The sequence below is a fragment of the Oncorhynchus kisutch genome, linkage group LG15 (genome assembly GCF_002021735.2).
Source record: "Oncorhynchus kisutch isolate 150728-3 linkage group LG15, Okis_V2, whole genome shotgun sequence".
In the NCBI taxonomy this organism is placed as follows: Eukaryota; Metazoa; Chordata; class Actinopteri; order Salmoniformes; family Salmonidae; genus Oncorhynchus; species Oncorhynchus kisutch.
In genome coordinates, this window is record NC_034188.2 from 13589982 (window position 1) to 13612874 (window position 22893).

General features: G+C 44.7%; 1 protein-coding gene across 4 annotated transcripts; it reads right to left on the minus strand.

Annotated features, from left to right (window-relative positions):
- Nucleotides 1–5504: 5504 nt before the first annotated feature.
- LOC109879193 (cytoplasmic polyadenylation element-binding protein 4-like) lies at nt 5505–21143 on the minus strand. Of its 4 annotated transcripts, none has more exons than XM_031789694.1 (12): nt 20928–21143; nt 18527–19680; nt 16497–16592; nt 15218–15308; nt 13377–13427; nt 13172–13195; nt 12217–12393; nt 11937–12026; nt 9821–9939; nt 9347–9461; nt 8989–9170; nt 5505–8776 (listed from the first exon to the last, which is right to left on the minus strand). In XM_031789694.1, the coding sequence occupies exons 2-12, from the start codon at nt 19598–19600 to the stop codon at nt 8549–8551; spliced, it is 2247 nt and encodes a 748-aa protein (XP_031645554.1). In that variant the 5' UTR covers nt 19601–19680; nt 20928–21143; the 3' UTR covers nt 5505–8548. The 4 variants fall into 4 exon arrangements, with proteins under 4 accessions (XP_031645554.1, XP_031645552.1, XP_031645556.1 ...); XM_031789692.1 differs by having other exon boundaries at nt 15218–15311; XM_031789696.1 differs by lacking the exon at nt 13172–13195 and having other exon boundaries at nt 20928–21142.
- Nucleotides 21144–22893: the final 1750 nt, after the last annotated feature.

The window sequence follows — 22893 nt, forward strand, 5'->3', positions numbered from 1 at the left end:
ACATGCATATTATTGATATTAGCTCTATGTGTACATCCAAGGACCAGCCGTGCTGCCCTGTTCTGAGCCAATTGCAATTTTCCTAAGTCCATTTTCTGGCACCTGACCACACGACTGAACAGTAGTCCAGATGTGACAAAACTAGGGCCTGTAGGACCTGCCTTGTTGATAGTGTTGTTTAGTAGGCAGAGCAGCTCTTTATTATGGACAGACTTCTCCCCATCTTAGCTACTGTACAGGTACAGGAAACAGAACCACATGTTGGCTGTGGGTTGTTAATTCACTAATAAGGTACAGGAAACAGAACCACATGTTGGCTGTGGGTTGTTAATTCACTAATAAGGTACACGAAACAGAACCACATGTTGGCTGTGGGTTGTTAATTCACTAATAAGGTACAGGAAACAGAACCACATGTTGGCTGTGGGTTGTTCATTCACTAATAAGGTACAGGAAACAGAACCACATGTTGGCTGTGGGTTGTTAATTCACTAATAAGGTACAGGAAACAGAACCACATGTTGGCTGTGGGTTGTTCATTCACTAATAAGGTACAGGAAACAGAACCACATGTTGGCTGTGGGTTGTTCATTCACTAATAAGTTACAGGAAACAGAACCACATGTTGGCTGTGGGTTGTTCATTCACTAATAAGGTACAGGAAACAGAACCACATGTTGGCTGTGGGTTGTTAATTCACTAATAAGGTACAGGAAACAGAACCACATGTTGGCTGTGGGTTGTTAATTCACTAATAAGGTACAGGAAACAGAACCACATGTTGGCTGTGGGTTGTTAATTCACTAATAAGGTACAGGAAACAGAACCACATGTTGGCTGTGGGTTGTTAATTCACTAATAAGGTACAGGAAACAGAACCACATGTTGGCTGTGGGTTGTTAATTCACTAATAAGGTACAGGAAACAGAACCACATGTTGGCTGTGGGTTGTTAATTCACTAATAAGGTACAGGAAACAGAACCACATGTCGGCTGTGGGTTGTTAATTCACTAATAAGGTACAGGAAACAGAACCACATGTTGGCTGTGGGTTGTTAATTCACTAATAAGGTACAGGAAACAGAACCACATGTTGGCTGTGGGTTGTTAATTCACTAATAAGGTACAGGAAACAGAACCACATGTTGGCTGTGGGTTGTTAATTCACTAATAAGGTACAGGAAACAGAACCACATGTTGGCTGTGGGTTGTTCATTCACTAATAAGGTACAGGAAACAGAACCACATGTTGGCTGTGGGTTGTTCATTCACTAATAAGGTACAGGAAACAGAACCACATGCTCTAGTCAAAAGTAGTGCACTATAATGAGCCCTGATCACTATAATGAGCCCTGATCACTATAATGAGCCCTGGTCACTATATTCAGCCCTGGTCACAATAATGAGCCCTGGTCAAAAGTAGTGCACTATAATGAGCCCTGATCACTATAATGAGCCCTGATCACTATATTGAGCCCGGGTCACAATAATGAGCCCTGGTCACTATAATGAGCCCTGGTCACTATAATGAGCCCTGGTCAAAAGTAGCGCTCTCTAAAGGGAATAGGGTGCCATTGGGACTCTTCTAGGCTCAACTGAGAACATCTGACTGAGGAAGTTGAGCTGTGGCTGACCTGTGTATTCAACTTTTAGGTGGCTGAGTGTACAGTATTGTCTATCACACACACGCACACGCACGCACGCACACACACACACACACACACACACACACACAAACACACGCACACACACACACACAAACACAAACACACGCACACACACACAGAAACACAAACACACGCACACACACACAGAAACAGAAACACAAACACACACACACACACACACAAACACACGCACACACACACACACACACAAACACAAACACACGCACACACACACAGAAACACAAACACACGCACACACACACAGAAACACAAACACAAACACACACAAACACACGCACACACACACAGAAACACAAACACACGCACACACACACAGAAACACAAACACAAACACAAACACACGCACACACACACACACACACACACACACACACACACACACACACACACACACACACACACACACACAGGAGAGACACTTCCCTCTAGTGGAAAAAAATATTCTCCATAAGGAAGAAGGGCTAGTGCAACAGCATGCATACTCAGAAGTAGCTCTCCAGGAGGGGTGGCAGACCTGTTATAGCTCACCAGAAATAACGGAAATGTGCCTGACCACTTCGATATTATGTAGCAACATTTGAAAATGCTTTTTAAAATGATTATTTTATTTTTTACAATGGATAAAAGTAGAGACTCAAAGCTAGAAAATGGTATAGCGTACACTGCAGTTGAGGAACAATGGTAAAGTAATTCTGCTTTTAAAGTTGATCAACTTTTAAACTCACTTTTGAGAAAATGGCCCTTGAATGTTTTGGTACTACTACTGGAGAGCTCTTTGTCTCATTCAGCATCGTTCACACCCTCTTAAACCTTAGTACCACCCAACTCAAGAAGTTGTTTTAATTCTTCTTTCCCCATGACAACAGTGAAAATCTGTATTCCCCATCAAAACAAAGCCAACAGTCAATTTCTTCAACCAGAGTATATTAAAGAATAAACTAAATGAACAGATTGCTGGAGGTGTACATTACCTGTTTCGTTACAGGTAACATAACCTTCATTCCATCTCAAATCAGCACATTTTCCAGGTTGTCCATAAACTTGGGCAAAACAAAATCATAATGTTTGGCCCTGTCCGGGGGTGTCCTCAGATGGAGCCACAGTGTCTCCTGACCCCTCCTGTCTCAGCCTCCAGTATTTATGCTGCAGTAGTTTATGTGTCGGGGGGCTAGGGTCAGTTTGTTATATCTGGAGTACTTCTCCTGTCCTCTTCGGTGTCCTGTGTGAATTTAAGTATGCTCTCTCTCTAATTCTCTCTTTCTTTCTCTCTCTCGGAGGACCTGAGCCCTAGGACCATGCCTCAGGACTACCTGACATGATGACTCCTTGCTGTCCCCAGTCCACCGGGCCGTGCTGCTGCTCCAGTTTCAACTGTTCTGCCTGTGATTATTATTATTTGACCATGCAGGTAATTTATGAACATTTGAACATCTTGGCCATGTTCTGTTATAATCTCCACACGGCACAGCCAGAAGAGAACTGGCCACCCCACATAGCCTGGTTCCTCTCTAGGTTTCTTCCTAGGTTTTGGCCTTTCTAGGGATTTTTTCTTAGCCACTGTGTTTCTACACCTGCATTGCTTGCTGTTGGGGGTTTTAGGCTGGGTTTCTGTACAGCACTTTGAGATATCAGCTGATGTACGAAGGGCTATATAAACAAATTTGATTTGATTTGATAATAACATTTAAGGGAAACAAAGACAACTATTCCATTCCTGAGATTGAGAGGAATGGAATAATCAATTACAGATTGTAATCTAGTCTTCAATCGGAGTTAAATGTATAACCTGACTGCTCTGACTGAGGGAGTCCAGGCTCTTTGATGCTCCTGTTCTCCTGCAGCATCCCACCGAAGTTCTCTCGTCCTTTCGTTTCTTCTTGGACAGTGCGGGTTTGTTGTTATACTTCGCTAATTTGAACTTTTTCTTTGACAACTGCATCTCGTCTTCTCTGTGAGCCACTCGATCATTGTTAACAGAGATTATTTCACTGTATCACAATTCCAGTGGATCAGAAGTTTACATACACTAAGTTGACTGTGCCTTTAAACAGCTTGGATTCCAGAAAATGATGTCATGGCTGTAGAAGCTTCTGATAGGCTAATTGACATCATTTGAGTCAATTGGAGGTGTACCTGTGGATGCATTTCAAGGCCTACCTTCAAACTCAGTGCCTCTTTGCTTGACATTATGGGAAAATGAAAAGAAATCAGCCAAGACCTCAGAAAAAAAATGGTAGACCTTGGGAGCAATTTCCAAATGCCTGAAGGTACCACGTTCATCTGTACAAACAATAGTACGCAAGTATAAATACCATGGGACCACGCAGCCATCATACTGCTCAGGAAGGAGACGCATTCTGTCTCCTAGAGATGAACATACTGTGGTGCGAAAAGTGCAAATCAATCCCAGAACAGCAGCAAAGGACCTTGTGAAGATGCTGGAGGAAACAGGTACAAAGTATCTATATCCACAGTAAAACAAGTTCTATATCGACATAACCTGAAAGGCTGCTCAGCAAGGAAGAAGCCACTGCTCCAAAACTACCATAAAAAAGCCAGATTACAGTTTGCAAATGCACATGGGGACAAATATCATACTTTTTGGAGAAATGTCCTCTGGTCTGATGAAACAAAAATATAACTGTTTGGTCATAATGACCATCGTTATGTTTGGAGGAAAAAGGGGGAAGCTTGCAAGCCAAAGAACACCTTCCCAACCATGTTGTGGGTGTGCTTTGCTGCAGGAGGGACTGATGCACTTCACAAAATAGATGGCATCATGAGGGAGGGAAATTCTGTGTATATATTGAAGCAACATAAAGACATCAGTCAGGAAGTTAAAGCTTGGTCGCAAATGGGTCTTCCAAATGGACAATGACCCCAAGCATACTTGCAAGCAAAGCTGTGGCAAAATGGCTTTAGGACAATAAAGTCAAGGTATTGGAGTGGCCATCACAAATCCCTAACCTCAACCCTATAGAAAATTTGTGGGCAGAACTGAAAAAGCATGTGCAAGCAAGGAGGTCTACAAACCTGACTCAGTTACACCAGCTCTGTCAGGAGGAATGGTACAAAATCTATCAAACATATTGTGGGAAGCTTGTGGAAGGCTCCCCGAAACATTTGGATTAAATGTTAGGAATTATGAAAAACTGAGTTTTAAATGCATTTGGCTAAGGTGTATGCAAACTTCCAAATTCAACTGTAATTGCAGTGGCCTGCTGAGACCAGTATTCTCAAACCTCTAACCTTGTTGGTATCAGGTGGCAAAGGGCCTGGGCTGGAGGATTGGATCTGCCTGAATCTATAAATAGCCCTGCCTGACCTGGTTCAGCACAGCAGGCCAGATGTGTCAGAAACCACTGACGCTGTCTGTCTGTCACACCATCACACACAGCTGCACTGAAAGGTTATGGTCCGATTCTCTACCCTTCTAGTCAAGTTCACAACACACTTTACACAATTAAAGAGAGGAACAAAACAATGTAGATGGGGTGGGTATTGTGAGGATGAGGAACAATCTCCATGAAGTGTACACTCACTCCTCTTCAAGGAATGGACTGGTGCTAAACTCCCTCAAGCCAATTTATACTAATCCAATGTTTTTAGATCCATGAGTGGAGTTAAGTGTCCTCCTTAGTAACAGAATGAGGTGTTGTAGTGCATGAGTCAAATAGTAATTCATATTTGGGTGCAGGGTTCATAAGGAATGTACTGGGGAGAAAAACAACCAGTGCACATTTGTCCATTTCCAGCACATGTACACTTTCAGCAGCACACATACCTTGCTTTCCTCAAGAAACTGACCACAACCACTTCTCCTCACAGCGGAGTTTTAATCTTTCAACATCTCACAATACACATACTTCAAATGTTGTATGCATACAGTTCTAAATAGTTGGCTGCAGATGCTTATAGGATCTTCTTTCTTTTTTTACTTCAGTTCTACAAACCAACTATAAAAACTGACATCTTTAATTAGCACAACATAATTGTGTGTGTGTGTGTGTGTGGGGGTACAAATCGGAACTTATAAATGTGAAATGACATAATAAAAATCAAGATGTCTCAAGTAAAAAAGATATCAATAAATACAACCTTCCCAGCATACCATTAAAAACTATTGGCATGTTTCGCAATCAAGTAATACTAACAGACATTATTCCTCTGAATGTGATGCACAATACAGCAATTAGAAAACCTAGACGTCAACAAGTTTAACACATCACCCCAAAAAAATAGAAAAATCTGATCCAAATGAAAGTGTTACATTTCAATTGAGAATATAACAAAATACATCACCAACCTAGTATATACAATGTTTTCTCAATCACAGTAGCATGGTAGTAGCAAAATCATTGAATAAGCACAAAACAAATGTTTAAAAATAAATTCACATATATATATTTATATATATTAGTAGAACATTTCACTTTGCAGACACCAGCATGAATAGTAGACTGAAAAAAAATATCCTGTTTTAATGTTTACATGGTTTATATGGGTTTACATTGCAGAATGAGAGAAACTGTTTTAGGAAAGAAGGATTGCACATAAGCGCTCAAAGTTAACTTGCAACATGAATCACATTCAAGTCTATGTCCCAAAGCCACATCACAGGGGTGGAGTGATCATGTCTCTTTTAGGAAGTGTCTATATGGCTAAACTCATATAAGTGTTATCACTCTGGTATCCTGTCTGTCTGCCTGCGTGCGTCTGCCTGCCTGCCTGTGTCTGCCTGCCTGCCTGCGTCTGCCTGCCTGCCTGCGAGGGATGCAGACTTGAGGAGAGAAAGAGAAGCTAGATATTAGGAGGTGATCTGAAAGAGAGAACTAAAATAAAAAGGAAAGCTGTCTAGCGCATTACAATAGTTTCCTGCATTAACACTAGCCAATAGTCATGTTGTTATTCTGTATTACATCATGCATGCATAGAATAACTGGAACGTTCTGGAACCTTCAGGTAGTTCCAGAAAGAGAATCTAGTTTTTAGAACACCGGTCATCATTCTCTCTGATGATACAAGGGAATAAGGGTTTACTCATCCACCCAAGTCAAAAAATGGAATCTAGATTTTCCTTACCCACTACAAGCTGAATATATGTTTGAAGACTATCAAAATAAGTTTAGAAAGGTCTCGTCATGCCTTAAGATCCAGTACTTATGGTTTATTATTTTGAAAGAGAAGTCTGTACACGATTGGCTAACCATCTGTAGTCTGGCTATTTAGCTTTCCTTTACACAATCACACCAATGGACCAGACAATTTAAGATTTACCAGCACTTAAATATATAAAAAGCTAAATTGAAAATTATATTAATATCATTAATTTTCTCTTTTTAAATTAAGTTTTACAATAAATGCAGATCTCTTAGTAACAAAGGTACAAAATTATTTCTCATCAAGTGGAAAAAAAATGAGGTATTGCAAAAGGAGTTATCTTATGAAAAATGTGCCTAAAACGACTATTGAAAAAAATATTTAGAAAAGTAGTGCATAATAAATTTATATGTTCATGACAAAATAATCAGCTATAAAACACTGTACAAAAATCAGCAGGCCATGTATAAAATAATATCTTTATCTCTGTGACAGTAAGTTCTTCAGAGTGTCCAGCTACTAACGTATTCATCCTCCACAGCAAGGATCCACTAGCGTATCCATTCGCCACAGTTCGGATCTATTTCCTCTACACTCCAGTCATGGGAGAGAGAGTGCATCAGATCACCATGAGACTAGCCTGGTTGTCCAGTCTGCCTGTGCTTTAGCCAACTCTCTGTGTTAATTAGCTGGACAAGGATAGGCAGAGGAGTTGGTTCAACACTGAAGCACATACAGGCCACGACCAGGCTACATACTATGAGTCACTCAGGGAACACTGTAGCTAGCTACCACTGTACTGTGAATTCCTACTAGTACTACAATATTAGCATGTTAGCATCCAGTGCTAATATCCCTGACAATATAAAGTGAGCTAATATTACTGCCAATACCTGATCCCTGCCTAGACAGCTAGGGCTGTAGTCTATCAGCTGAAACCTGTCTTTCCAAAGACAGTTTCTCCCCTCTCTCCACAATTCAACAACTTAAAACAGCACTAGCCTTCCTGACCTTCTGAACCTGAAAATGGAGTCTTATAGTCCTTAAACCCCTCAGATAATCAACTGCCGTTGATCACTTGTTTTTAGGCCAATCTTTGGTTTGCCCATTTTGGCTACAAAGAGTCAATTTAAAACCATGATCTAGAAACACATGCCAGTAACCGCTGCCAGGCCCGAGAGGATAATCTTCTCTTAAATAATCCTGCATGTATTCTGAACAGTTTATTTATGATGAAGGGAATTGTCAGTCAGTCTGCCCTTCTGCAGTGGTTTTCTTTGACTATTGAACTTTAACCCGACCAGTTACTCTCAAACTTTGGTTAATGATACAAATATCAACCTAATCCTGCATGCGTAAATTAACAAAAATAAGTGTACCCTTTAACACACAACTGTTCTAGTTAATATACTGATTGAGGTGCAGCACATACCTCACTCAAATGTTATATGTTACTCTTGACAACAAATGTAAGCAGCTTCGCCAGCTAATGTGAGAAAAGAAAGTACAGTCAAGTCAGAAGAAACATTTCTTCTCATATCTAATAATGCATCCAAGTACTCATGCACACCTTAACTTAAATTCAAAACGGGATTTCATTCACTTAGTTGTCCTTCTTAGCATTTACTGTTCTGAGAAGGTCTGATTAAAAAAATAAAGATTAAATTAAGCTTTTAAATTAATTTTCCAAACTAAATAGGAACCAGAAAAAAGAAAAGTGCATTTATTTTCTACAACATAGCCCGTCACCCTCTCCCTCCCTAGTTCCACCTGAAGGATATGTGTCGGGGCCGGTCGCCCCCCTCCTTGACCAGTGGCTTGTGGAACTCTCGTCCGGCCCGGGAGTGGATGGCGGCCCAGCAGTACTCACAGTAGTACTGGAGACAGGTGACGTTAGCGCAGAAGAAGGGAGCGAACTTCCCCCCACAGCGTGTCCCCTGGCACTCATCACACAGCTGGTCATCCAGCACGTATGGCTTCACTTCCACCTGGGGGAAAGGGGGAGGACAGAAGGGGAAAGAGGGAGGAGATGAAACATACCCAGATGGAATGAGACAAGAGAAACTCGTGGGGAGAAGCTCAGACCCAGCTCCATTTTGTAGCTTAGCTATTGTTCATGTGAGGTCTCTATGGTTCTTCTCCTGGACAAAATGCATGGTGTATGTGGCTCCGCTAAACTACCACAGACCGACTGACTCACCCGTTTGTCGATCTCGCCGTGCTGCAGCTGAACGAATCGAGCGCTGATAGCAGCGATGTAGCTCTGCTGATTGGAGAAAGCCACACGGCCCGCTCCTTTAGGGTACTTCAGCTCAGGGTCTGTGTCGATGCCAGCGTAACACACTCCTCCATACAGACGATCCATTATCATGGCCAGCTCCACTGGAACATTAACACATATAGGCTGATGATGTGGCTGACTGGGTCTGTCAGACAGTGTTAGCCTGCTGAGCTAAAGCCAAGGCATTACGACTGTAGCTCAGGGTCTTTAGCTCTTCCACTCTCTCACCCCATTCCACCCCACCATTCCTCACAGACACAGAAACACAGTCCAGTACCTGCGCGTAGAGGACGTGGCACCCCCCCTACGAAGATGGTCTTCCTGGGGTCCAGAGGCTGAGAGCCGTCCATCACAAAGTCACTGTCGTTCAGGTTCCAGGGACGGATCTGGACCTAGAGGAACACACAGGCATGGCCAGACAACGTTCAGATAACACCCATTTAACACTCAAACAACATCTAGAAAAGGCTGTAACAAATTCCATATAACGTCTGTAAAACTCTTTCAATGTCCATACAACTAGATGTGAACCATGGGGGGTGGACTGGGCAGAACTAGGGGGGTGGACTGGGGAAATCTCACAACTATTTATACCAGCAGTGCTAGCCTGACAAGGAGGACAGACAACTCCAACCAAGAAGTTTAATTACAGTTAAAAACATTTTTAAATACTGCCTGGGTGTGTAGGAGACTCAGACAGACTGTCTCACACTAGCCAGACACACACACACACACGTAAAGCTCCACTCACAGGCTTGTCCTTGATGGTGGGGCTGGAGACACAGAGGTAGAGCTTGCCATCCTCCTCGATACAGGCATCAATCAGATCCTGGACAGAGCTCTCGTCTTGGAACAGCAAGAATGCATAACCTTAAGAAGGGAAAGAAAACACTCAATACTCTCATGACCTTCATCTATTTCCCTTCATTACCAGGGCACTGAGTATTCCCTTCATTACCAGGGCACAGAGTATTCCCTTCATTACCAGGGCACCGAGTATTCCCTTCATTACCAGGGCACCGAGTATTCCCTTCATTACCAGGGCACCGAGTATTCCCTTCATTACCAGGGCACAGAGTATTCCCTTCATTACCAGGGCACCGAGTATTCCCTTCATTACCAGGGCACCGAGTATTCCCTTCATTACCAGGGCACCGAGTATTCCCTTCATTACCAGGGCACCGAGTATTCCCTTCATTACCAGGGCACCGAGTATTCCCTTCATTACCAGGGCACCGAGTATTCCCTTCATTACCAGGGCACCGAGTATTCCCTTCATTACCAGGGCACCGAGTATTCCCTTCATTACCAGGGCACCGAGTATTCCCTTCATTACCAGGGCACCGAGTATTCCCTTCATTACCAGGGCACCGAGTATTCCCTTCATTACCAGGGCACCGAGTATTCCCTTCATTACCAGGGCACCGAGTATTCCCTTCATTACCAGGGCACCGAGTATTCCCTTCATTACCAGGGCACCGAGTATTCCCTTCATTACCAGGGCACCGAGTATTCCCTTCATTACCAGGGCACCGAGTATTCCCTTCATTACCAGGGCACCGAGTATTCCCTTCATTACCAGGGCACCGAGTATTCCCTTCATTACCAGGGCACCGAGTATTCCCTTCATTACCAGGGCACCGAGTATTCCCTTCATTACCAGGGCACCGAGTATTCCCTTCATTACCAGGGCACCGAGTATTCCCTTCATTACCAGGGCACCGAGTATTCCCTTCATTACCAGGGCACCGAGTATTCCCTTCATTACCAGGGCACCGAGTATTCCCTTCATTACCAGGGCACCGAGTATTCCCTTCATTACCAGGGCACCGAGTATTCCCTTCATTACCAGGGCACCGAGTATTCCCTTCATTACCAGGGCACCGAGTATTCCCTTCATTACCAGGGCACCGAGTATTCCCTTCATTACCAGGGCACCGAGTATTCCCTTCATTACCAGGGCACCGAGTATTCCCTTCATTACCAGGGCACCGAGTATTCCCTTCATTACCAGGGCACCGAGTATTCCCTTCATTACCAGGGCACCGAGTATTCCCTTCATTACCAGGGCACCGAGTATTCCCTTCATTACCAGGGCACCGAGTATTCCCTTCATTACCAGGGCACCGAGTATTCCCTTCATTACCAGGGCACCGAGTATTCCCTTCATTACCAGGGCACCGAGTATTCCCTTCATTACCAGGGCACCGAGTATTCCCTTCATTACCAGGGCACCGAGTATTCCCTTCATTACCAGGGCACCGAGTATTCCCTTCATTACCAGGGCACCGAGTATTCCCTTCATTACCAGGGCACCGAGTATTCCCTTCATTACCAGGGCACCGAGTATTCCCTTCATTACCAGGGCACCGAGTATTCCCTTCATTACCAGGGCACCGAGTATTCCCTTCATTACCAGGGCACCGAGTATTCCCTTCATTACCAGGGCACAGAGTATTCCCTTCATTACCAGGGCACAGAGTATTCCCTTCATTACCAGGGCACCGAGTATTCCCTTCATTACCAGGGCACCGAGTATTCCCTTCATTACCAGGGCACAGAGTATTCCCTTCATTACCAGGGCACAGAGTATTCCCTTCATTACCAGGGCACAGAGTATTCCCTTCATTACCAGGGCACAGAGTATTCCCTTCATTACCAGGGCACAGAGTATTCCCTTCATTACCAGGGCACAGAGTATTCCCTTCATTACCAGGGCACAGAGTATTCCCTTCATTACCAGGGCACAGAGTATTCCCTTCATTACCAGGGCACAGAGTATTCCCTTCATTACCAGGGCACAGAGTATTCCCTTCATTACCAGGGCACAGAGTATTCCCTGGCCAATGTGACCATATCAGACTCACCTTTGGGTGGGAAATAGGACTTGCTCTCAGCTTTGTGGGGCCAATCAACAAACAGGTGACCGAACCGGCGGAAACTGGCGGTGATCTCATCTGAGAATGAAAGAGTCAAAGCTAGTCAACTACACAGTCAACTAGCCTTCAGGAACCTGCAATGGTGGTCCACAGCCTCTAAGCCTCTATGACATATGTCAGGGCCCATTACCATAGAAAACAGAGACGATTGTTTATAATCCTAAAACAACATTGTAGAAGGTGCAATATTCTGTTCATTGATCAATACCTTCGTCTATATCGGGGGGCAGTCCTCCCACAAACACCTTGCGTGAGTACCTCTCCACTCGCTCTCCGTTGAGCTGCGGGAAACAGTGGGCGGATCCTAAACCAGGAAGTCCCTGGTCACCGGACTCGTCCTCTCCGAAGGAGTGCTCGTCCCCCATGGGGAACAGGTTAGAGTGACCTGGAGAACGGAGAGAAAGAGATCCTCAAACCGTACTAACCCAGACACCCTGGATTTATTTGGCCACTTTGCACCCATTTGTGGTTAGAATTTTCCAAACCATACTGTGCTGACTCCGATATTTCATTTACACACATTGTCCCTTCCAGCAATTATTGTGAATGTTTAACCAGGCCAGCTTGGTATAGCTCTGCTCAGCTCCGTTTGACTCAGTTTTGGAAAAAGGGTAAGATTTTACCCAAATAAATGTTATTGTGAAGACAAATGAGAACCATGATCATGAAACCAACCACAATTTCCTCAAGCACTTGCAACATAATGCTTTGTTAAAGTCCAGTGGCAAGCCACCACAGCCACGTCACAAACGCCCAGCAGGAAACAGGCAGTCTACAATCCTGTCAGGTCGTCATCTTTTTTGCTGTCGCTCTCATACCAACCACAAGTGTTGAACGTTGTTAATATAGCAATCTGTGAGACGGTCAGTCAGCACGACTGCAACACAGATGACCTGGAACTCTACCAGGCTTATAGTATTTGGATTGAATTAATACATTTTATTTTGATGTAAAAAAAAAAGACTAATTTCAAATCCTCCCTGGGGACTTAAGTCTTCCTCTGCAGGTTCAGTCGGGACCTAGTGAACAGTCAGTCGGGAGGAAAACACATATCTGAAACAGTACCCTATTACACAGCGAGGCCAAACCAGACATAATCGAGGCTTTGCAAATAATGATATGATGGAAGCTAAAACATGAAGACATTTTGGGTTTAGCATTACCTCGTCGTCTGCCATAGCTCCTAGCTGCATGTAAAACAAGAGACAACAACCTTCATAACTCATACCTTCATAACTCTTAACAGCACAGGGTTACAAAATAATGTAAATCCCATTAACAAATCGCATCCAATTTACTACCACTACTGTGAATGACTGAACAAAGCTATAAACTTTATAGTATTGAGGTAAAGTAACATTTCCATACCATTCATGGGCAAAGACATGTCTCCGCCTTGGTGAGAGAAACCATAGCGACCTGGAGAGGAACAGACAGAAGTCAGTTAGAATACGCATATTATTTTGCATTCTAACTCCACCCGGCCACCGCATTCTAACTCCACCCGGCCACCGCATTCTAACTCCACCCGGCCACCGCATTCTAACTCCATACTGCCAAGATATTCTAACAACTGTAGCTGTTCTGTGATGTACTGAGGAGAATGAGAATTGAGATGAGCAGCAGAACCATCAAAGCATCCAGAGAACTCTGACTTAACAGCCAACCGATTGCGAGACGTGATCAGAGAGGGGAAATTAGAGCATAATCAGGGTGGATCGACTGGCCTACATTAACATAGTGACAGTCTTAGCAACAAACAAAAAAATGTGTCTTCAGAAATGTGATGCGACAAAACGTCATGTTTAATTCATGTTGGTGGAAATAATAGAGAGTGGAGCAGAGATGAAAGTGCCAGCATGGAGGTACTTTAGCAGGTAGCTTTGTGTGTGAGATTGAACAGGTTAAGACAGAAGAGTATTGCTCAGTACTCCCACCACTCAGAGGACTCAGTCTTAAATGTGTCTGTGCTTCCACTACTCTGCTCTACTGCAGCTCAGGAATTCAGCAGGATGTCTTTGAAAAGACTTGACATCAACGAGTATAATCTTTTATGAGTATCCAGTACAACCACACTTTGTGTTGGTGCAGCGATTTGAGCTAAGCAGCCATTTCACCAACCAGTCAGAATTATGTGACATCAATCATCAAGCTCTACATAAAAAAATATGCCATTACTGTATGTCCAGCTAATATTTTCTCATTGTTTGGAGTATTCCAGAATACCAGGGCCTATATTCACAAAGCATCTCAGAGTAGGACTGCTGATCTATGATCATGTGGTGTGGGGGCTGTGCTTTGGCAAAGTGGGTGGGGTTATATCCTTCCTGTTTGGCCCTGTCCGGGGGTGTCCTCGGATGGGGCCACAGTGTCTCCTGACCACTCCTGTCTCAGCCTCCAGTATTTATGCTGCAGTAGTTTATGTGTCGGGGGGCTGGGGTCAGTTTGTTATATCTGGAGTACTTCTCCTGTCCTATTCGGTGTCCTGTGTGAATCTAAGTGTGCGTTCTCTAATTCTCTCCTTCTCTCTTTCTTTCTCTCTCTCGGAGGACCTGAGCCCTAGGACCATGCCCCAGGACTACCTGACATGATGACTCCTTGCTGTCCCCAGTCCACCTGGCCATGCTGCTGTTCCAGTTTCAACTGACCTGAGCCCTAGGACCATGCCCCAGGACTACCTGACATGATGACTCCTTGCTGTCCCCAGTCTACCTGGCCATGCTGCTGCTCCAGTTTCAACTTCCACCTGACTGTGCTGCTGCTCTAGTTTCAACTGTTCTGCCTTATTATTATTCGACCATGCTGGTCATTTATGAACATTGAACATCTTGACCATGTTCTGTTATAATCTCCACCCGGCACAGCCAGAAGAGGACTGGCCACCCCACATAGCCTGGTTCCTCTCTAGGTTTCTTCCTAGGTATTGGCCTTTCTAGGGAGTTTTTCCTAGCCACCGTGCTTCTCCACCTGCATTGCTTGCTGTTTGGGGTTTTAGGCTGGGTTTCTGTACAGCACTTTGAGATATCAGCTGATGTACGAAGGGCTATATAAATAAATTTGATTTGATTTGATGTCCCCCTGACCATATAATCATATTTCTTATTTTCTAAAAGAGAAAACTGATTCAAGAACAGCACTCTTATTCTGAGATGCTTTGTGAATACAGGCCCAGGGTGTTTTTTCATACTATGTGAAACAGAGAAACTCACCTTTCAAGGAATCCTGTTCAGCCCTCATAATATCAATCAGACTGTTCTCCAGGGAGTGCATGCTGAAGCCATCGAAGGAACGGGTTCTCTCCTGCTGAGACACACACAGAGACAGGGAACACGATGATTAGCCTGCGGTGTTCTATATAAGAACAGGAAAATAGAACCATTCTGACTCTAGAACCCAGAGGTGGTAGGTTCTAATCTAGACCCTTGACAAAGTTTTGCTTTGATAATAGATGATACCTGTGTTATCCTGGTACTTAAGACCCTCTAAACAGTTACACGTCCATGGAGAAGTTCTGTGGTGACGCTTATCAACTACAATACAGACTAAATCTATTTATCTGATTCTACAGAGATATCTACAGATGTAGATAATCTACTGCTTTGTATCACATGGCCCTGCCCCTGTCATGCCTCTTCCATGTGTAACTCTGTTGTTGTTTGTGTCGCACTGCTATGCTTTATCTTGGCCAGGTCGCAGTTGTAAATGAGAACTTGTTCTCAACTAGCCTACCTGGTTAAATAAAGGTGTTCTCAACTAGCCTACCTGGTTAAATAAAGGTGTTCTCAACTGGCCTAACTGGTTAAGGGGAAGAAAAATTTAAAAAAGTAGATAAACAGTGATTATTTTTAAATTAATCCATTCCTTTAAGTAATCACTGATCTGTATGTGACTGGAAAGATAAAACTAGATTTATGCAAATCCAGGTCATATCAGATCTGCAATTTTCAAACAGGGCCAAAGCCTGTAGAAGTGAGATGACAGTATGTCAACATTTGTCATACAGGCATTGTGGCATTTCTAACGCGCTGCATCTCTAACAAGGACAGAAGACTGGGGTTTCCATCCCAAATGGCACCCTATTCCCTATATATAGTGCACTACTTCTGACCATGCTCTGGTTAAAAGTAGTGCACTATACAGGGAATATTGTGCCATTTTGGATGAACACATTACCGGAATAGGCCTCATCCTGGCATTCGCTTACCACCACAATGACAGATGTATAAGTCTACTTATCCAATAATAAAGAGTTACTTACATGTGAGCTGAATCATTTAGTTGGCCTGATTGATGTTATCAGATGCTCTACTTACTAGACTCTCGTAACTAGATCATATTTGCTCTTATTTACTTTGATGTGTACTGTAGTCCATAACAAAGCTTCATGTGTTGGTTTTAACAATATACAAGCATGTTTTAACACCACTTGTCCTGTAAGAGTGGATGAATATACTTTCCCCTCTACAGTTCGCTCATCTCTGTACTCACCTGGAAAGGGAAGTTGTCCGTACGACTCATGCTGTCTTCCATCCAAGGCTTGTGGTTGAACCCAGAGTTGTTACGAAGATACTTCTGAGAGGGAACCTGGAAGACAGGATAATATTCTGTAGGACTGTACCATGTAGTACATGTAGGATAGTACCATGTGATTGTACCATTGATGTGCTTAACAGGCAGTTTATATTAAGGCTCAATAGACAACAGTATTAGCTGGATTAGCTGTAGGCGTGAATAAATTATATCATAACCAACTAAATCAAGCACAATGAGTTTGGCAAAACATTTAAATGAAGGAAAATAATTTACTAGTTAAATTGTAAGTCATTATGATTATGGTTAAGCTACTCATCAGTCTGAGGCCTTTGGGACATCCAGTCTTAGCAGGTATGATGTGCTGTATATCTATCACAGTGCCAGCTTGTTCAACGGGAGGTGTGCTGTATATCAAGCACAGTGCCAGCTTGTTCAACGGGAGGTGTGCTGTATATCTATCACAGTGCCAGCTTGTTCAACGGGAGGTGTGCTGTATATCTAGCACAGTGCCAGCTTGTTCAACGGGAGGTGTGCTGTATATCTAGCACAGTGCCAGCTTGTTCAACGGGAGGTGTGCTGTATATCTAGCACAGTGCCAGCTTGTTCAACGGGAGGTGTGCTGTATATCTAGCACAGTGCCAGCTTGTTCAACGGGAGGTGTGCTGTATATCTAGCACAGTGCCAGCTTGTTCAACGGGAGGTGTGCTGTATATCTAGCACAGTGCCAGCTTGTTCAACGGGAGGTGTGCTGTATATCTAGCACAGTGCCAGCTTGTTCAATTGGAGGTGTGCTGTATATCTAGCACAGTGCCAGCTTGTTCAACGGGAGGTGTGCTGTATATCTAGCACAGTGCCAGCTTGTTCAACGGGAGGTGTGCTGTATATCTAGCGCAGTGCCAGCTTGTTCAATGGGAGGTGTGCTGTATAACTAGCACAGTGCCAGCTTGTTCAATGGGAGGTGTGCTGTATATCTAGCACAGTGCCAGCTTGTTCAATGGGAGGTGTGCTGTATATCTAGCACAGTGCCAGCTTGTTCAACGGGAGGTGTGCTGTATAACTAGCACAGTGCCAGCTTGTTCAATTGGAGGTGTGCAGTATATCTAGCGCAGTGCCAGCTTGTTCAATGGGAGGTGTGCTGTATATCTAGCTAGCACAGTGCCAGCTTGTTCAATTGGAGGTGTGCTGTATATCTAGCACAGTGCCAGCTTGTTCAACGGGAGGTGTGCTGTATATCTAGCACAGTGCCAGCTTGTTCAATTGGAGGTGTGCAGTATATCTAGCACAGTGCCAGCTTGTTCAATGGGAGGTGTGCTGTATATCTAGCACAGTGCCAGCTTGTTCAACGGGAGGTGTGCTGTATAACTAGCACAGTGCCAGCTTGTTCAATGGAAGGTGTGCTGTATATCTAGCTAGCACAGTGCCAGCTTGTTCAATGGGAGGTGTGCTGTATATCTAGCTAGCACAGTGCCAGCTTGTTCAATGAGAGGTGTGCTGTATATCTAGCTAGCACAGTGCCAGCTTGTTCAATGGGAGGTGTGCAGTATATCTAGCTAGCACAGTGCCAGCTTGTTCAATTGGAGGTGTGCTGTATATCTAGCTAGCACAGTGCCAGCTTGTTCAACGGGAGGTGTGCTGTATATCTAGCTAGCACAGTGCCAGCTTGTTCAATTGGAGGTGTGCTGTATATCTAGCTAGCACAGTGCCAGCTTGTTCAACGGGAGGTGTGCTGTATAACTAGCTAGCACAGTGCCAGCTTGTTCAATTGGAGGTGTGCTGTATAACTAGCTGGAAGAGTACCTGGTTGTTCAACGGGAGGTGTGCTGTGTAACTTGCTAGAAGAGTACCTGGTTGTTCAACGGGAGGTGTGCTGTGTAACTAGCTAGAAGAGTACCTGGTTGTTCAACGGGAGGTGTGCTGTATAACTAGCTAGAAGAGTACCTGGTTGTTCAACGGGAGGTGTGCAGTATAACTAGCTGGAAGAGTACCTGGTTGTTGGGGAAAGACTTCTTTAGTGGTGAGATGGAGTTGAGGGCCGTCACCCCTCCGTTGAGGCCCCTGCGGTACTCTCGGACCCCCTGTGACCCTCCCCAGCCACCGTACCCCACTCCAGGGCTCCAGGACGTGGAAGTGGGGGTGGAGGGGGCAGGGCTCTGGTAGCTGCCCCAAGGGGAGGGGGGCTTTGACTGGGCTGGGGCCAGGTGGGGCAGCTGGGTGAAAGCTCCAGAGCGGTGGGGGTGAGGGGGGAAGGAGGGCTGGGGAGGGTGGGGAGAAGCTGGAGAACGGCGGGGGTGCGGGGGGACCCCCTGGTTGTGGGGGTGGTAGTGGTGGGGGTGTGGAGAAGGGTGGTGCTGGGAGACAGGGCCAATCTGGGGGGAGAAGCTACCCCCCACCCCTCCGAAGCCGGGCCCGGCGTGGTGGGAGAAGTTCTGGAAAAGCATCGGGGGTCCGTTAGCGTTGGAACCGGCCGGGCCAAAGAACCCGCTCCCAACGTCCTCACTGACCACGGGGGAGGGGTTGGAGGGTACGGCCGGGGACCAGTTGTTGAAGGAAGTCAGGGAGGAGGTAGTGGTGGTGGACTGGGCTCCAGACGTCGCCATCCCCAGGCTGTCCTGGTAGTCAAACCCCCCCAGCACCGGAGGAGAGTCCATCCCACCCCTAAGCTTCTCCTTCCCACCACTGCTCTCCAATGAGCCCTTCTCCAGGGAGCAGTCCTCAGGTAGAGACCCATCTAGCTCCCCTAGGCCACCTCTGGCCTCTTGCTGCCCAGGGGAGAGGGCCTGCGGCTGGGCCTTCTCCTGCAGGTCCAGGGCTTTGGCCTTGTCGGAGTCAAGGATCTCATCCTGCATGTTACTGTGGGGTGTTACGGAGGGGAACAGCCAGGCGCTACCTCCTCCATTGGTGGCCGAGGTGCTATTGATGAATGAAGGGGGGCTGGGGGGGTTGGCGGAGTGATTGAGGTGGGAGGGTTGGGGTTGGAGGTGAGGGATCCTCACGGGGAAAGCAGATTTGTTGCCACTGCAGTTATTCTTCACCAGGACTCCGAAGCCGTAGTCGTCCATTTATGAATCCTGGGGTAAAGCCAATGTTTCCTGCTTAACTTGGTTCTTCTTATCTCAGTGTCTTCTATGCCTATTTCCTACTGTTTAACATGAGAAAGGAGAGAAGAAGTGAGGGAGAGAAGGGGGAAAAGTGGGTGAGGGGGAGGTGAGGAGTGAAGGCATGAGCGAGAAAGGGGGATGTGGGGGAGAGCGGGGGGGAGGCGAGGAGTGAAGGCATGAGCGAGAAAGGGGAATGTGGGGGAGAGTGGGGAGGGAGGGAGGGAGAGCAGGAGGGGAGGCGAGGAGTGAAGGTATGAGCGAGAAAGGGGGATGTGGGGGAGAGTGGGGAGGGAGGGAGAGAGCGGGGAGGGAGGGAGAGAGCGGGGAGGGGAGGGAGGATTGAGGGCATAAATACAAAGGCTGTCCCACCACAATTTGAGCCTACAGGCCTTCCAAAACACCAGCCTCGCCAACTGCAGTGACTTTGCTGCAACTGCAGCCTGCTAGTCCTGTGATGTAACTCAATGAGAAGAAATCATTGACTCGCTCAGCCACGGTAGGCCAAGGCTACATGATAAAATTACACAGACTAAGCATAGCAGTGGCACTAACAAGCCGCAACAGAAAACACTCGAGTTAAGCTGCGTGGGTTAGATGTGGTAGAAGCACATAGCACCAACCAGGCAGGCTGGCTACACTGTTACTTGACGTTTCACTTCCCAAAGGTCGTTATGTGGCTAGCAAGCTAACAGCTGCTACGTTGGGCTCCATGTGCCCTGTCAATCAAACACATTGCGATTATCAGTGTTTATCTATATGCGGTCTATATGCAGTGTAGTGTGTCTATGCCCGCGCGTTATAGTAAGGTAAATACACCAACACCTACCGAATATCTAGATTTATTTTTTTCTCCAATGACCAACTCCGACGCGACCATTTAAAGCAATACTGATGACGTCTCTTGTCTGTTCTGAATCTAGGGTAGCCTAGTTCCCTGTATAAAAGCTGCTACGGTTATAGCCGACAAGCTACCACAGTAGATACATTGTTGCCGATCTAGCGAGCAATCGACGCAGATAAGCAACAATGTCGACTAGAAATGAAATGTATCCTAAAATTCCACCTACAGCGATACACGGCCTGGATCTGCGGTAATATTGGATTTAAATGGTATGTGTATCTTTAAACGACCTCGTCGGTTTCGTGTCCTGTGTGTTCAATGTCATAGCTTAGCACCAATCGTTGTCATCATAATTTAGCAATTTCAAACTACGAGTACAAACCTGACTGCAATTCTCTGGTATGACATTACATTTATGAAACTCATTCTAGGTCGTGCATTATGTACCTCTAAATGGTCGTCATGTCCTTATGGTTCCTAGATGTTGCCATATTTCAGCTTTTTTCCATTTTCTGCATTTCCAAGTCAGCCGGTGCGAATGGTCTCTTCTAGTCGATGACAGCTGGACCAGTCAGTTAGACACTTCCGTCTCATAACCCTGCCCCCTCCACCAACTCCCGTCCACAGACTGCAAGGGTTTCCCTCTGCGGCCTCGCCCCTTTCCACAGATGAATGGGGTTTCATTGGATATGTGTGGGGAAGCCACACCCATCTCACGCCTTTTCAACGAAATTGCACATGCAGTCAAGACGTTCTCCGCCCAAATAAGGATGTCGAGAAATTCATGGGTGGGAGTTGGACATACAGGAAAATAATGTAAGGAAATCAATACATTCAATACTGCCTGCATTTAAACATCTAGTCAGTCAAGGCTTCTGTGCGATATTCAGCTATGATTAAATGGGTTTATTAAACACATTTAAACCCAAGAAAAAGGCAAGATAAGAGGCAAATATTGAATCAGCTAGCACATTTGGTTCCTTGGAATTTGTGGTAACATACGTTTTTGGTTTCCCATTGGTTCTGGGAACGAAGCTATACGTTTCCTGGACGGTGAAACTGAATGTTCTGAGAACTGAAGTGAAAATGTCACCTGTTCTGGCAACGTTCAATTTTAGGTTGCAGGGAGGTTCTGATAACGTCTTACTATGGTTTCCGGAAAGTTTTCATTAACGTTCTGAGAACGGAAATGATAGGTTATTGAAAGGTGATTAAATAATGTTTTGAGAACAAGTTTCAATTAGACTTTTAATTTGAGAAACAGATGCCTCACAAGTCCTCAACTGGCAGCTTCAATAAATAGTACTTGCAAAACACCAGTCTCTACGTCAACAGTGAAGAGGTGACTCCGGGATGCTGGCTTTCTAGGCAGAGTTGCAAAGAAAAAGCCATATCTCAGACTGGCCAATAAAAATAAAAGATTAAGATGGGCAAAAGAACACAGACACTGGACAGAGGAACTCTGCCTAAAGGCCAGTATCCCAGAGTTGCCTCTAGACCGTCGACGTTGAGACTGGTGTTTTGCGGGTAGTATTTAATGAAGCTACCAGTTGAGGACTTGTCCTCTTGCTCAGTTGTGCCCCAGGGCCTCCCACTCCTCTTTCTATTCTGGTCAAATAAAATTAAATTGTATTGCTCACATTCACTTGGTTAACAGATGTTAATGTGAGTGTTGCGAAATGCTTGTGCTTCTAGTTCCAACAGTGCAATAATATCTAACAAGTAATCTAACAAATTCACAATGACTACCTTATACACACAATGTAAGGGAATGGAATAAGAATATGTACATATAAATATATGGATGCGCCATGGCTGTGCGGCATAGGCAAGATGGTATAAAATACAATATATATACAGTTGAAGTCAGAAGTTTGCGTACACCTTAGCCAAATACATGTAAACTCAGTTTTCACAATTCCTGACATTTAATCCTAGTAAAAAATCCCTGTCTTAGGTCAGTTAGGATCACCACTTTATTTTAAGAATGTGAAATGTCAGAATAATAGTAAAGAGAATGATTTATTTCAGCTTTTATTTATTTCATCACATTCCCAGTGGGTCAGATGTTTACATACACTCAGTTAGTATTTGGTAGCATTGCCTTTGTTGATTCTGTTTTTCTGTGCTCAGTTTTTTACTTAACAAATAAGGAACACTCAAAATGTGCAACCAGACTTGTGGAGGCCTATAACTTTTTTTCTGAGGTCTTGGCCTGATTTCTTTTGATTTTCCAATGATGTCAAGCAAAGATGCACTGAGTTTGAAGGTAGGCCTTGAAATACATCCACAGGTATACCTCTAATTGACTCAAATGATGTCAATTAGCCTATAAGAAGCTTCTATAGCAATGACATAATTTTCTGGAATCCAAGCTGTTTAAAGGCACAGTCAACTTAGTGTATGTTAACTT